Source organism: Silene latifolia, chromosome 4 (genome assembly GCF_048544455.1).
Source record: "Silene latifolia isolate original U9 population chromosome 4, ASM4854445v1, whole genome shotgun sequence".
Taxonomy (NCBI): Eukaryota; Viridiplantae; Streptophyta; class Magnoliopsida; order Caryophyllales; family Caryophyllaceae; genus Silene; species Silene latifolia.
In genome coordinates this window covers 95496476-95513277 of record NC_133529.1, presented here as the reverse complement: position 1 = coordinate 95513277, position 16802 = coordinate 95496476, and the positions used below count along the sequence as shown (strand labels likewise).

General features: G+C 39.4%; 1 protein-coding gene across 1 annotated transcript; it reads right to left on the bottom strand.

Moving 5' to 3' along the window:
* Positions 1-4490: 4490 nt before the first annotated feature.
* On the bottom strand, positions 4491-5387 carry LOC141651806 (uncharacterized). The gene has a single exon (XM_074459503.1). It carries the CDS (start codon positions 5385-5387, stop codon positions 4491-4493), a length of 897 nt encoding a protein of 298 aa, XP_074315604.1.
* Between the last annotated feature and the right edge of the window lie 11415 nt (positions 5388-16802).

Genomic DNA, 16802 nt, shown 5'->3' with positions numbered 1-16802 from the left:
GAAAATGGTACGATTCCACTACTTCCGCGTTCATTTCTACAAAATGGACAAAACGAACCAAAGTAGCCAATTCGGGGCATAATACTATATAAACAGTACAAAAGTCCATGGAAATACGTGCTGAAATAGGCTAAAAAGACTATACAAAATGCACGTATCAGGTACACTTTCTACACTCATATTCAAGATGAGGCGAGCACAATGCAAAACAGTGGAGTTTGCATAGATTCTGAGGCAATATACTTTGCTAGTTCAAAGGATAAAATCCTAATTTGGATACAATGCAATATTATGGAGTTATTCAAGAGATATTGGTTTTAGACTACATGGATTTTGGGATACCTCTATTTCGGTGCAGGTGGGTTGATAACAACAATGGCGTTAGAAAGGATGATTTAGGATTGACATTAGTAAATTTTGACAAGGTTGGAAACAAGGACGATCCTTTTATATTAGCGTCACAAGCAAAACAAGTGTTTTATGTTACCGATCCTGTGGATAAGAAGTGGTCAGTTGTTCTATCTTGCCATCGTCGAATTCCAGATGGTGAAGACATCGAATTTGAAGGACTTGATCATAGTGCTATATCGCAATTTGGTAATGATGTTGAAAATGTTAACATTCCAAACATATATACACGAGATGATCATGATGAAGGTATTTGGGTTAATGAAGAGACTAGCAAATCCAAAAAACGTTCCCGACAGCCGTGAAAATATCAGCAATCTAATCAAGATATCTTACGTCATGTGTAATTATTGTCTTGCTATTATATATCAAATTGCTGTTGTAAATTTTTTCTGCTGTTGCAGCAGGAGGGTTAGGAAAAAATCGTATCAAACAAAATGAATTATTAAATAAAACGGTTATACCTAAACCGTTGTTCAGGACGTGTACAGTTATAACGGTTCAGGCCGTTGTTATCTATATGAAAATGATGCTTTATTTCTTGGCGGTAAAATCAAACACAATGAAATATAAAGTAAAACGGTTATACCAAACCGTTATTCAGGACGTGTACAGTTATAACGGTTCAGGTCGTTATTATGTATATAAAAATGATGCTTTATTTCTTGGCGGGAAAATCAAATAACATGAAAATATTATAGACAACGGTTATTTCAAACCCGTTGTAGATTGTACTAATCAATTACGGTTTAAAACAAAACTTTTGTCTGTTTGGGAACAAAATACAACGGTTTTTCTTATACCGTGTTTATTACTTTCCAATAAATAAGGTCTTGCAAGTGTTGTACTATTCACACATATATACTCTGAGCTTCCCCTCCCATGTAGCCTCAAACATTGAGCTTCCCCTCAACCACCAGACTACCCCATCGTCGTCGCAGTCTTCGTCATCATCGCCATTGCCGCCGCCCGATCAATCCGGATTCTCCTCTTTAAATAAGTAATAAACCCTCCTCTCTAGAGATTTATTTGTTATTATAAGTATGCATTGTTATTATTTGTTTATTAATTTCTGCTTTAGATATGGTCCAAAAGCAAGAAAGAAACGATGGAAATGCGTCAGGCGATGACTCAGGTGATGAGAATAATTTGCAACACACTGCGGGTCGAATGCGCCACAGGGTTTCCCTAGAAGCAATAAATTCAAAGATACCTAATCCTTTACAGTGGGATAAAGATACGGGGCTGCCATATGGTGAGTATGTCGGGTATTTTGCGAGAGTGATTGGTTGTTGTGTAAGACAGTATGTGCCTCTCGGTAAGGCGCGTATCAGTGAACTGAGTAAAATACGAAACACCATACTAATAAACAGAATAAAGTTATGTATATACAATAATAAATGTTTTTGCTGAAACTAAGTTACTACTAGATATGTGTATTAGCCGAAACACTTGTACCAACTACGCTCATCATATATGCAGTTAGCTTACGTTGTCCCCGAAATGTATGATAAATACCTAAAAAAAAGACAGGGGAAGCCCTCAAATATTGGAAGTTAAAGATTGCTGAGAACCACTTGTTCAACAAGGAAATCGGGGAGATGAACAAGAACCCACCAAAAAAGAAGTATCAGTATGTCAGTCAGAACCATTGGGATAACTATATCGCTTATGGGTAGTCTGACAAGTTTAAGGTAACTTAATAATAATAATAAGTAAAGAAGTAAACTTAGTTTAGTGTTTGGTCATGCTTACGTTTCTTGATACAATTTATTTAATGAAGGCTATGAGTGGGAAGAACAAGGCGAACATTTCAAAGAAAAAGACCGTCTGTTACGGCTCCCGAGGTGGTTATAGATTGATTAAGAAGAAACTTGTAAGTACATAATTCTTATAGTATTAGACTATTAGGTGTTTTAGTCGGATGTTATATATGTTCATAGTAATCATACATATTTTGAGAGGATACCAATGTGATCAATGAATTGTATGCAAAGCTTGGAAAATTCAGTCGTCACGACGCTTTGGTGGAAGGTCACACTCCTAAGAATGGAAAGACGGAAATTGAATATGATAAGGCCATCTAAGAGAAAATTTTAAGTTTGAATAAATATGTCACTCCTACCACTGGTAGTCGAAGTTATATAATTGTGAGTTGCTTAATGGTTTTATGTGTATGTAGAGGATCTGTGAGAAGGAGGTACATGAAGGAAAATGGAAGCCTGAAGGACGTGATGACATTCTTGCTAGGGCAATCGGCAAAGCAGAGCATCTAGATCGTGTGAGAGGGGTAGGAACGCATGTTGGTATCACTAAGTGTTTTACGAAAACTACTCGACGTGGTGATGAATCCAAGAAGGTAATCTATAAATACTGTATTTGAACCAACGTAATTAATTTATAACTATATATGCTGAAATTAATTTCTACTACAAAGCTACAGAAAATAGCCAGGATGATGGTGAGAATGTTGGAAACTGGGGAAAAGCCATCAGAAAAAGAGTTGGATATGGTTCAACAAGTCATAAAGGAATCAGAGGAGGAGGAGGAGGAGGAGGAGGAGGAGGAGGAGGAGGAGGAGGAGGAGGAGGAGGAGGAAAAAGAGGTAATAATATTTATGTCTTATATACAGTGTATTATATAATTTGGAAAATCAGTATGTGTTATATGGACAAGTGTTAATGTACAGAAGGAAGCCGAGGATGACATAACAAGGGAGAAGGAAATGGGAAAGGAGACTGAAGTGGGAGCCGAGAATCGATATCAGGCAGTTGAATAGGAAGAGGATGCCAGGAAGGCCGTGACACAGATGGAGGTAGTTGATGATCAGATGTTCTTCTCAACACCGATAAAGGTAATAGCTGCTAGTTTATAATTATTCATATCATACACGTTTTTTACTTATGAAATTTATTAAAGGTAGTGAATGTATGTGTACTAATTGATTAAAGCTGACGTGAAGGGCGATTGCAAGGTGGCTTGTCGTCTGTCCTATTTACAGAGGAAACAGAAAGTTGTTGTTTCCAGGGGATACGTGTTCAATTACGACAGGTTTGAGCAAGTTAAGGTTCATGGTATACCCCTTCGTCCCAATTTCAGGAAAGAGGAAGTGTCCCAATTATATAAAGACGAGTATGAGGAAGTAAAAGTACCATTTCCTAATGAGGAGGTCACTTATTTGAAAGAAGCCCTAAGCTCTTATGTGCAATGGCCTGCCAACCGTATCAATGTTGTCATCCCCGAGGTACCTATATGCAGACGTTAATTCTTACTTGTTCTTTAAATAGATTAGGGTACAAATATTAACATATCGTAAGTACTTTAATCTTTACATTTGCAGAACTTAAGCAAAGCCATGATGGCAGTTAAAGCAATTACTACTACGTTAACGAAAGTTGTTGTAGTCAAGCCTGCTTATTATTCTTATTATGAATCATCTGAATATAAGAAAAAGATGAAAACTGCTTCGCTGAAGGCTTTGCACAACCTGACTGTAAAGAGGTCACCTACAGGGGATGTAGTCATGATTAACATTGAAGAGGAAATTATGGGCGCAGCTGATATAGCCATACTGGACCCGAAGCAACTGATGGAATTTGTCGACCTTGACAATTTAGATGTTGTTCACATTTTGATTTGGATGAAATAAGTTTTATTAATAAAACTATTTAGTCATTTCCATTTACAAATAATGATGTTTGTTTAAATTATCAATTACAATAATAATCTTCGTTCCATGTGGCGTAATAGGTACCTCAATAATCAGTTCGCTGAGTGGAAGGTCCCATTTCACGCCTACGGATTCTTGAGTCCTAAGGCGTTCTCTGTGCACAGAATTTCATACGAAGAACAAATCAATAGTATCGCTCGTCGGTTGATGTCGTCCAAAAAACTATGGCTTGCCCCCTACAATGAGAATATGTATGTATAGTACGTGATTATTGTAATGAATCACGGTTCTATAAAATTATTATTATTTTTTGGGTGAAATGTGAAAATTATATTAATAATTAAGAAAGTGTCATACATTCACCAAGCAGCCTACCATAGCATCCCTACACCACAACTACAAAAATAGAAAGTTACATCCAAGGGAACCATCTCATACAATGATACTTAGAAGACCACTGCCAATTTTGAGCTCTAAGTTGCACAATATCCTGCACCTTCTTGACAACAGCTGAAGGGAAAGGAAGGTATCCATCCACCCTGCACACATTACGTACCAGCCACAACTGATAAAGCAAAGCCAATATGGTAGCATTGACAATCCTTTTCTTCATTAATGATCTACATCTCCACGCAGAGCACCATTCAAGAATTCCACTGTCAGGCATATCAACACCCAACCAGACAGTGATCAAAGCCCAACACTGCTTGCTGAAACTGCAATGGTAAAACAAATGGGACTGGTCCTCAGGTTGCACCATACACATGTCATAGGTGCTGTCCTGAATAACCCCAAAAGGCACTAGTCTATCCTTAGTCATGAGTCTGCCTTGGATAGCTAGCCAACCAATAAACGAATGCTTGGGCACATTAAAACGATTCCAAATAATTGGATGCCAAGGAACCGTAGCCTGAACACCTTGCAGCCAAGAGTAGCCTTCAGAAATAGTATACCTCCCTGCATTAGTCCTCCACTGACCATTACAGTAGGCATGTTTAAACTGATCCTTTACCTGACAAAGCTTTCTCCATGTCCAGCTAGAACTAGATGTAGGTTCATAATCCAACCAGTTCTTGTCTTTAATGTACATATGATTTACCCATCGAATCCATAGATGGTCTGCCTTCAAAGCTAGCCACCATACATATTTGCCCAGCATTGCTACATTCCAGAGTTTACAATTTATAATACCCAGACCTCCAACTTTCTTAGCAGTGCAAACTTTAGACCAAGCAACAGGGGACGTTTTCAAAAATTCCTCAGACCCACTCCACAAATAATTCCTACAAATAAGTTCAATCCTATCCATCACAGTTAAAGGAATAATAAAAATACGAGACCAAAATCGTAACAACGGGAAAGAACAGATCGAACTGAACAAGCCTCCCAAAGATAGCTGAGTTTTCTAGCTCCCCAACCACGTATTCTCATAACCACCCTCTCCACAAGCCTGGTGCAATCCCCAATGGCCATTCTCTTATAAGAAATGGGAATCCCAAGATACCTGAAGGGAAAAGTACCTTCTCTGAAGCCTGACACCCTCAGCACATACATCCTATCCTCATTGCTAATGCCATTAAAATAAATATCTGATTTCTCTCTATTCATAACCAGCCCAGAAGCCCGAGAAAATGTAGCAAAAGCTCTCAGAATAGTGCAAATAGTATAAAATTATTATTAACATGCTTAAATGCGTCTAAATGAACTAACAGTTCAATGTCCCAAAATGAATAGGAAGCATTGGGTGCTACTGGCAATCCAAGTAGAAACAAAAACAGTGTACTGGATTGACTCTCGCGAAGGCAAACCCTCTGACAGTTGTGTAAGGTTGATAACTGAGTAAGTTTACAACCTTCAATAATGTCATTTGTTATTGTATGACTTGAGCCATATATATGCAAATAACAATGGCATGTGTGTATATTTATGAATTAGTGTTTTTGAAGCAAAAAAAAGATTATGTCCACTTGGGAAATATGAAAGCAACACCGATCCCAATTTTATTACGCCAATAGTAAGTGTATTCTTAATAATTACTCGTATCATTTAATTAATGTTTATGCAAGCGGTTGATTATCTAATTCAGTTGATTTGTGTGTGATAGATATAATAGTCTCCTAAACCACCAGACGACAAATAATGCGCCTTTTACGTTTGTCAGTCCATTTGGAAGGTTATCGACGGAAAACTTTCTACCGTTCCAATACGGGTTAGTGTGATTTAAAAACTATTTCAGACGTAAATTGAGTTCAATTATGTATACTTCCATGTATTATATCTATTTTGATTATATATATTTTGAATTGTAGTTTCCACTAATACTCAACAAAGCCCCAGAATATTCGCCAGAGGACATCAATCAGATGAGAAATATCTGGGCCAGTTATGTTGTTTCATTAGCGGAGTCTCAATAGTTTGCTCATGCTTTATGTACGTGTGTGTGTGTGTGTGTGTGTGTGTGTGTGTGTGTGTGTGTGTGTGTGTGTGTGTGTGTGTGTGTGTGTGTGTGTGTGTGTGTGTGTGTGTGTGTGTGTGTGTGTGTGTGTGTGTGTGTGTGTGTGTGTGTGTGTGTGTGTGTGTGTGTGTGTGTGTGTGTGTGTGTGTGTGTGTGTGTGTGTGTGTGTGTGTGTGTGTGTGTGTATATATATATATACAGAGAGAGAGAGAGAGAGAGCCATTGTGTGTTGCCTTCTTTTATTTTTTTGAGGAGGTTGTGTTTTATGGCTTTTGATCATCCTGTTTGTACTGTTTTAAAACTAGGTTTAATTGATCACGGGGTGTAATATTTTGATGCAGGATTGAATTTTTGCGAAAGCACAAATTTCTTTGAATGCTATTTTCAAAGATCAATGAAAAATAGCATTCCAACAATGCTACAAACTAAACGTTGAAAAATAACATTTCAAAGAAATTTGCTACAAACAAGCTAAAATCATTTTTTTTAAAAAAAAAATTAAAAACGATAACGGTTAAAAATAACCCGTTGCAAACAATTATTTGACAACGGTTTTATTTAGATAAATAATCGTTGACATCTTTTCCCTCCCATTCAAACCGCCAAAAATATAAGATAACGAACGATAACCGTTGTCGAGTTCAAAATGTTAAAAACGGTTTATTTATGAAGAACCGTTGTCAAAGTTTCATCAACTGATAAATATAACAACGATTTAACACGCAATAAAACCGTTGTTAAATTTTGACATTTAATTAAATAAGATAACGAAATGAATCATTATCATATATAATATTTAACAACGGTTTTTGAACCAAACCGTTGTCAAGAGTAAACTATGACAACGGGTTTGAAACCGTCATTAATATTTAATAACGGTTTCTTAAAAGTATACCCGTTGCCATGAACATATTTAACAACAGTTTTATAACGGTTCTTGAGTTGTGATAACGGTGTTATAGATCCGTTATTGATGTTATATAACGGTGGCGTGTTTGTATACAACCGTGGTATATATTTAACAATAGTTGTTGCAATAACGGTTCCGTGTTTCTATTTATTAACGGTAATTGCATTATTTGACCGTTATTGAAGGTCTTATTTGGTGTAGTGATTTGCCCAACTACCCTCATCAAAACTATCACTCAACAAATTATCTACACGTCTTTACTCATCAAAACTATACGACCTAAAAAGATAAACAACGCAATGATTCATATATAAGCAAAATAACACATTTATTAACAAAGGTTGTAAGCTTGCGGCAAAACAAAACCAACTATTAAGCACAAAATCCAAAATTGAGCATTAACACTATAATTTTCCACACATATCACCGTTAACAAAGGTTGGGGGCACTATGGGACAATTAAGCCATGTTTCAAACATGAAAATCAAAATTTAGTGGTGTACACATGAAGTCTCAAAAAAAATCTTGGTCCACTTTTAAAACGGAAATTTTCGATTTAAACCATGTTATTACAGTGATACTCATAAAGATTATTGCTTTAAAAATAACGTTAAGCCAAGTTTAAGATAAAAGAAGGAAATCAAAATTCGGTCAAGATTTAAGGCGGAATTCTAAACTTAAGACAATACATAGAATTACTAATAGAAATTGAAGTCTTATTACTCAGTAAATTCAAGAAAACTTTTAAAACAAAATTTTCAAATTTTAAGGCTATGCCCAAAGATCAACAAACAATACTTGTAATTTTACGACATAATTAGACAAAGAATGAAGCATGAAAATCAAAATTAGGTCATTTTCGATATAACTAACACACATGTCAAAACTTGAGGTGATTTGTAAGGCAAAATGCCTAGCTTAATACAACACAATGCAACATCAACGAGCATTAAATATCAAGAACAATTGGATCATGTTTTGGTGCAAAGATCAAAATCATTCGTTATAAGATGAAATTTCAAAAGATTTTAGATAGAATTTTAAGGTTAAATTCCGATTCGAAATAATACATGTCGATATTGACAAAGCAAAGTCAAACCTAAGCATGAGAAGATTTTTAGGCCTCATTAGTCAACTAAACTAAGTTTTAAGCATTAGAATAAATCGAAACTCAAACATGAACATCCATGCTTCAAAATTTCGTGACAAAATTTTCAAAAATAACATTTTAAATGTATGATAAGAGTTAGCGATAGCAACCCAACTTTAGTCCTTGTCAAACAATTATTCATGCAACAAACACCAAGTCAAATTATTTACTCAAGAAGACACATATTTTCGAGTTCATAAGAAAAATTTCGGGCAAACTTCAACATGAAAATTTTGCACTTGACATCATAAATGGTGTAAAAGGTGATTAATATAATGAATCAAACAAGGCATGCACTTAATTGGCGAAATTTGGAGGAATCGCATGGATTTAAACGAACTCAAATTGGAACAAATTAAGAGTGATGGGAAAACCATTTACATTGTTTAATTATCAAGAATTAAGAGGATAAAATGGAGTAGAAAACTTAAGTCCAAGCAACAATCATCCACAATGGAGTTTTAGAAAAAAATTTAAAGAGATTTTGGTATTTTTGCCATGAGAAATGATGAATAAATGCAAGAAACAAGGTAATATTACAAATCTTGCGAATTTCACAACCCAGAAAATGGCACTCGGTCGAGTGTTTGGACCACTCGGTCGAGTGACACTCCACTCGGTCGAGTGCCTTCTCCACTCGTCGAGTGACTCACTTCCAGAAATACTCAAGTTTCTGGAAATTGGTCCACTCGGTCGAGTGGTAGGGTTCACTCGGTCGAGTGACTGGTACTCGGTCGAGTACTAGCTCGCACTCGGCTGGGCGCTTCTCTATGGTTTGCAATTTTCGACTAAGGATTACTTTTCTTATACTAGCAACTATTTTACCAACAACCATTACTAATCACACTCTAACTATAGCATTAATGAAATTCAAACATATATACGGTATTGAAATGCTAAAGGACGGGCTAACGCCACTCACACTCTAACAAGTAATTACCATTCACCAAAACACGTTATATATATGAATACTTACATCAAATTTTCACATGATAAGATGCACCACATCATAAATAACGATATCGTGCAAGAAACCTATCGACTTGTTATAGTAAACACGTAATCACGTCACATTTTACATGTTATCATATATCAAATGGATCCAGATATAAAGCAAGGAACTTAACTATGATCTCAACTACATGTAATCACACAACATTTTACTTGAGTAAGTAAATCATGCAAGATGATCAACAAAATCATATCACGCATATAATCATGTAACACTTCACATCACGTTTCCCGATTCATAAGCACCCACATAGTGACCAACCGAAACAATAGGATCTAGTTTTGAAATGAGGGATCCTTCTCACCCAAAACCGACCTCCTATTGCACTCAAGTCGGGTTCATTTTATTAGACACTCCTAGATTCATTTTAGTTCATTTGTTTATGTTCCAAAATCGTCGCTCTGATACCACTTTGTAATACCCCAACTATCCGGCCAAGATAATTGGAGCGTTACCATCTCGGTTTCCTGAGGTAGGATTTCAAAACTTCAATTAAAGAACATTTTATTAATGTAATGTTTAATGATTTACATAAACATAAACAAATGAATAAAAGTACAACTCGTGACATCTATACTCTTCTAGCCAACTAGACTCATCTCGTGACTCATCAAGCTCGTCCCGTCTCCCGCGTGCTATCCAAACAACCTGTACTTAACCTATCCCCATATGACGAAATAATATCATATGGATCGACACAGGCCACCCCAAAAGAGATAGGTAACAACTACACAGACACAACAAACGTCAGTTTCAATAAATAAAGTGTGACACAACTCAAAGTGTGTGAGTATGAAACATGACCATGATACGAATGAGACGCTATCAAATAACCACCACACCGGTACCGGGACACGCCCAGACGTACCCACAACCACCACGGTACCAGGACACGCCCAGACATACCGAAAACCACACTGGTACCGGTGTAACACCCCCATACTCCAAGTGCCTTACCAGGACCACTCAGGTATAAAGATGTTACCATCTCGGTTTCCCGAGGCAATGATAATCATAAGACAATAACGAAACAATGTTTAAATAGTATAAAGTTAAGTGGAAGATTACAATCCGAAAACCAAACTGATAAAATATGAATACATGTTCTCCAAAAACCAAATGTCTAAAAGCTAAACATAATGTCTGACAATAGCGGAAGACTCTTCTAACTGCAAGTGATGACTCATCCCAGCTAGCCCATAAGCACCATATCAAACCTGCTCAACAACTACTCACCATCCCCGAATGGATCACCACAGTTCTTAAAACAATAACCGGGGTCAGTACTAATCACACAATTTATATAATTCAACAACACAACAAACAACACAGCTCAATCGTCACAGGTATACTCCGAACTCCATCATCAACTCCACAATACTGACTACACACTAAAGTGTGTAGCCCTGCCAGAGTGCCCATCGCAACAGGTCACTCCTCGCCGCCAGTGGGGGACCGCAGCCGTTCCCACCTAAGCCTCGCTCATCTCCGTCGAGCGATAAACCCAAATCCATTAATGTGCACATCCCTTCTGTGGCGGGTTCCACAGAAGGCGGATAATGGGCGTGAAGCCACTCCCGCAAGTGACTCCACTCAGCCAGGGACGCACACCGAAGAACACAGACAGATACAAACAATCACAACTACTAATCAGCAATCAAAACCAACAACCGTCACAATACTCGTATGATAACAGTCAACAATCACATATCACCACCAACACATTATGGGACTAATACTGAGTAGAGAAACCCTACCTAGAATGCAATACAGTCAGACGATCTCAACAACTGTTATCAAAAAGCCTCCTCTACGAATCCTCCTCCTAACATAACATCACATATATCACTAACCACATAAAAATAACACAAATCCCCAATTCCCAAAATTAGGGTTTAACAAGACTTAATTAAATATAACAAATTCGGTACGTAGATCTTACCCTCGACGCAAGGATCACAAAGATGTAAAGAAAGATGAATTCCGACCTTCCAAGCTCCGAGATTTGTCAATAATGCGATGAATGCGAAGTACGTAGATTTAAATCTCTTTTGAAATTAATTAGGTTTGTAAAAGCGTATTATCAAAGTGACGGAAGTGTTTATATATTAATTCGCATTATTAACAAAACCCGACAAAACATTACCCGTAAACCGGGTTACTCGATCGAGTAACTGACGTACTCGATCGAGTACCCTACAGGTCAGAAACTATTTTAAATCGCAAAACACCCTTACTCGAAAGAGTAAGGCCCACTCGATAGAGTACCCAGAGACTCATAAAACCGTAGTATTACAGTCTTCCCTCCTTAAAAAGAACTTCGTCCCCGAAGTTCAAACCACAACAAAACAAAGACATACTACTACACCCCCGACACAACAACCAAAACAAAACTCAACATAAAAACGTGCTACTAACCAAACTCAACCCGACTCAAACCATTACTAACCATACCGACACACACAAAAAGATGAAAACTCTTAAAAACTCTTTGCGATCATCTCCTACCCCCCTAAAAGAAACAAGGTTACGTCCCCGTAACCATACATACCTTATCAAAAAGGAAAGGGTAACGCTCTCTCATGGCCTCCTCTGCCTCCCATGTAGCTTCCTCAGTCTCGTGATTAGACCAAAGGATTTTGAGCAAAACTGTCTCACCACTCCTAGTCTTCCTAACCATCCGGTCAAGAATCTGCTTAGGTACCTCAAGATAGGACAAGGACTCATCTAGCTCTATGCTTTATGCATCTAACACATGTGACGGATCACTCACATACTTGCGCAACTGAGATACATGAAACACATTATGCACCCTCTCCAACGCAGCTGGTAAAGCCAAACGATAAGCAACCTCTCCAACCCGTTCTAAGATCTCATAAGGCCCTATGAAATTCTGACTCAGCTTGCCTTTCTTCCCAAATTTCATAACCCCACGCAGAGGAGACACTTTCAGAAGAACCTTGTCCCCAACCTGAAACTCTATATCCCGGCGATGTAGATCTGCAAAACTCTTTTGCCTATCCTGAGCCGCTCTCATCCTTTCCCTGATCATCTTAATCTGCTCAACCATCTCATGTACCATCTCTGGTCCTAGAACCACTGCCTCAAGATCTGTCGTCCCAACAAATCGGACTCCTGCATCTCCTCCCATATAAAGCCTCAAACGGTGCCATGCCAATACTAGTGTGATAGCTGTTGTTGTAATAAAACTCTATCAAATCCAACCTCTGTTCCCAGCTACCACCAAAGTCCATCACACAAGCTCGTAACATATCCTCAAGAGTCTTGATTGTTCTCTCAGTCTGACCGTCTGTCGCAGGATGAAATGTTGTACTCATCTTCAAAGTCGTTCCCAAAGATTCCTGCAACTCTTTCCAAAACTTTGAGATAAATCTCGCATCTCTATCAGATACTATGTCCTTAGGAACTCCATGCAACTTTAGCACATTCTTCCGATAAGTCATAGCTAATTGTGCCTTAGTCCATGTATCTTTTACTGGCACAAAATGAGCTGACTTGGTCAGTCGATCCACTATTACCCATATCATGTTGTTACCCTGTTGACTCTTTGGCAAACCAACGATAAAATCCATGGAAATGGATTCCCACTTCCACTCAGGTACCTCTAAAGACTGAATCTTACCTTGTGGTCGTCGCTGTTCCCCTTTAACTCTCTAGCATGTCAAACAACGGGCCACAAACTCAGCTGTTTCTTTCTTCATCTCAGGCCACCAGAACGTGTTTTTTAAATCCTTGTATAGTTTGTCACCGCCTGGATGTACTGAATATGGTGTACAATGTGCCTCTGTCATGATTGTCTTTTTCAGCTCCTCATCATTAGGGACACACCACCTCCCATCAAACCTCAAACTACCATCTGAATGAATAGAGAATCTAGACACTGTCCCTTTTCTCTACTCCAACTCTCCACTCCACCATCTAAGAATCTAAAGCCTGTTTACCTCGAATATCATCATAAAGATCAGGCTGCACTGTCAAATCTCCCATGGCATCCCCTCTCTGCATCATATGTATCCCAAACTTCCCCACCTCATCTCTCAACCTGATCAAAGATAAAGCTGTACACAAAGAATGTACACTCTTCCTACTCAAAGCATCTGCAACAACATTGGCTTTCCCTTCCTGGTAGATAATATCCATGTCATAATCGCCAATCAGCTCCATCCACCTCCTCTGTCTCATGTTCAACTCCTTTTGAGTGAAGATGTACTTGAGACTCTTGTGATCAGAAAATACCTTAAAGGTCGCCCCATAAAGGTAATGTCTCCAAATCTTGAGAGCAAACACCACTGCACCCAACTCTAGATCGTGTGTAGGATAGTTCTCCTCATAAGGCTTCAATTGCCTAGAAGCATAGGCAATCACTTTACCGTTCTGCATCAACACACATCCTAACCCATTATTTGAGGCATCTGTATAAACCTCAAAGTTCTCAATCCCTTCAGGCAATGCTAAGATAGGAGTTGTGGTCAAACGCTCCTTTAATGTTTGGAACGCCGTCTCACAACTCTCATCCCAACGAAACCTGTTCTCTTTCCTCATCAAAGTTGTCATAGGTCTAGCAATCTTGGAGAAATCCTTCACGAACCGTCTGTAATATCCAGCTAAACCCAAGAAACTCCTGATCTCAGCAACATTCTTTGGTGCTTCCCACTTTGTCACTGCCTCAATCTTTGCTTCTGGATCCACACTACCCCATCCTTAGAGATCACATGCCCCGAAAAGCAACTATCTCTAACCGAACTCACACTTGGACAAATTAGCATATAACTCATGCTCCCTCAAGGTCTCGCAACACATTCCTCAGATGCTCCTCATGCTCCTCCTTAGTCTTGGAATAGACTAAGATGTCATCGATAAACACCACCACAAACTTGTCCAAAAACTGTCTGAAGATTCTGTTCATCAAATCCATAAACACAGCCGGTGCATTAGATAACCCAAAAGGCATCACCATATACTCATAATGGCCATACCTCGACGTGAAAGCTGTCTTTAGTATGTCCACCTCTCTAATCTTCACCTGATGGTACCCCGACCTCAAATAAATCTTGGAAAAGACAGATGCACCACTCAACCGATCAAACAGGTCATCTATCCTTGGCAAAGGATACTTGTTCTTCACCGTCACTCGGTTCGGCTCCCCCCCCGTAATCTATGCACAACCTCAAGCTCCCATCTTTCTTCTTCACAAAAAGAACCTAGGTTGCTCCCATGGTGATACACTAGGTCTAATGTATCCCTTCTCTATCGGATCATCCAACTGTTTCTGAGCTCCTCCATCTCCTTAGGACCCATCCGGTGCACGGTACCTTAGAGATTGGCCCCGTCCCCTGGTTTCAACTCAACTCGTGAAATCTATCTCCCTCTTCGGTGGCAACCCCCGGAATCTCCTCTGGAAAGACATCTCGCAAACTCACCCACCATCGGTATCCGATCAACTGTCGGACTCTCTATCCGGTCATCTCTCACATGGCACAAGATCAAAGGGCATCCCTTCCTCGGATAGGACTTCAAGGTCACAACAAGCAATCAACTTAACTTTGGGTTTGACCACAAACCCACGATAAGACACACTAACACCCTTAGGACCTCTCAAAGACACTTTATTTTGATGACAGTCTATCTTAGCTTTGTACTTTCCCAACCAATCCATCCCGACTATCATCTCAAAACCGTATAAAGGAAACTCTATCAAGTCTATAGGTAGGTCAACTTGCCCAACTATCATAGATACATTCCTAAACAACCTCCCACATGATACAGACTCACCTGAAGGTATAAAAACTTTCTCACTTACAGACTCATATACCCTCAAACCCAACCGTTTAACATGACTCGAAGATACAAACGACTGAGATGCCCCCAAATCAAACAAAACAAAGGTATGAATATCGTTAACAAGAAAGGTACCAGTGATAACATGTGCATCGTCCTAAGCTGCTTTCTTGTCCATCACAAACAGCTTTCCACTGGTCTTCTATCCACCTCCCTGGACAGTACTGGCTGATATGGTCGGCTTAGCACCCGACCCCTGATTGTTGTTGTTGCTCGTAGCTGGTTTCTGATAAGAATTACCACCATTGCGGTTATCTCCACCCTGGTTGCTCTGACCTCCCCGGTTAGACCATGACCCAGTCGGTTTGTTGCTCGCATAACTCTGTGCTGGCCCCTGAGAATAGCTCCTCTGAGCCGATCTCTAAAAAGCTCCAGGTACACTCGTGCACTCATGTCTCTTGTGGCCTACACCGCCACAGCCAAAGTAGGTCATCCCCCAACTACCACTACCGCTCATACGGCCACGCCCAAAAGAAGCCCCAGCACTGAACCCTGAACCAGAAGAAAACGCTCTAGCCTAACTGTGGTTGCCTTTCTTGTAGTTAGATTGGCCACCACCTTCACTCTCAGCCTTCCTTTTCTCACCTCTCTCCCGGGCCATCTCCACCAACCTCTCAGCTCTCCCAGCCCTCTCATAAGCTTCCTTAACATCAGTAAGGACTCCCACGGGTAACTTGTCCATGATCCTGGAGGGTCAACCCCCTCTCAAATCTCAGCGCTAGGTTCTCCTTACTCAAACCCATGTCCTCGGCATATCTAGATTTCTCATTAAACTGCTTGTAATACTCAGCAACTGACATATCTGACGTCATCCTAAACCCATCAAACTCCTCCCTCAGCTTACTCCTCACATGCTCAGGTACAAACTCTTTCCTCATAGCCCTCCGGAAATCTTCCCAAGGTATAGCAGATAAGCCCTGCTTCGTATACATCTCTCTAGCACTCACTTTCACCTTGTCCCACCACTCACCAGCCGCCTCCCTCAAGTAAAGCGCAGCTTGCTCTACTTTCATCTCATCAGGACAATGTACCAGGCCCAGTATGTTCTCCATCTCACGATGCTAATTGTCAAGAAGAATTGGCTCCCCGGTCCCCTTGTACTCTTTTGGGTTAAACCTCGCTATATAAAGACTGATCTTAGAGTGATCAACCTCCTTATCCTTTCCGACTCTCTTTAGGGCCTCCGTAAGAGCATCTTGATGCTCCAACATCTTAAATATATCGTCGATGTTCATGCTCTCAGCTCTCGCATACAAGGTGGTTTTTTTGGGCGGCATCTTGAAACTATATAAGAAAAGGTAGATATAAACATACGTACTATAACCCCAAAACACGAAA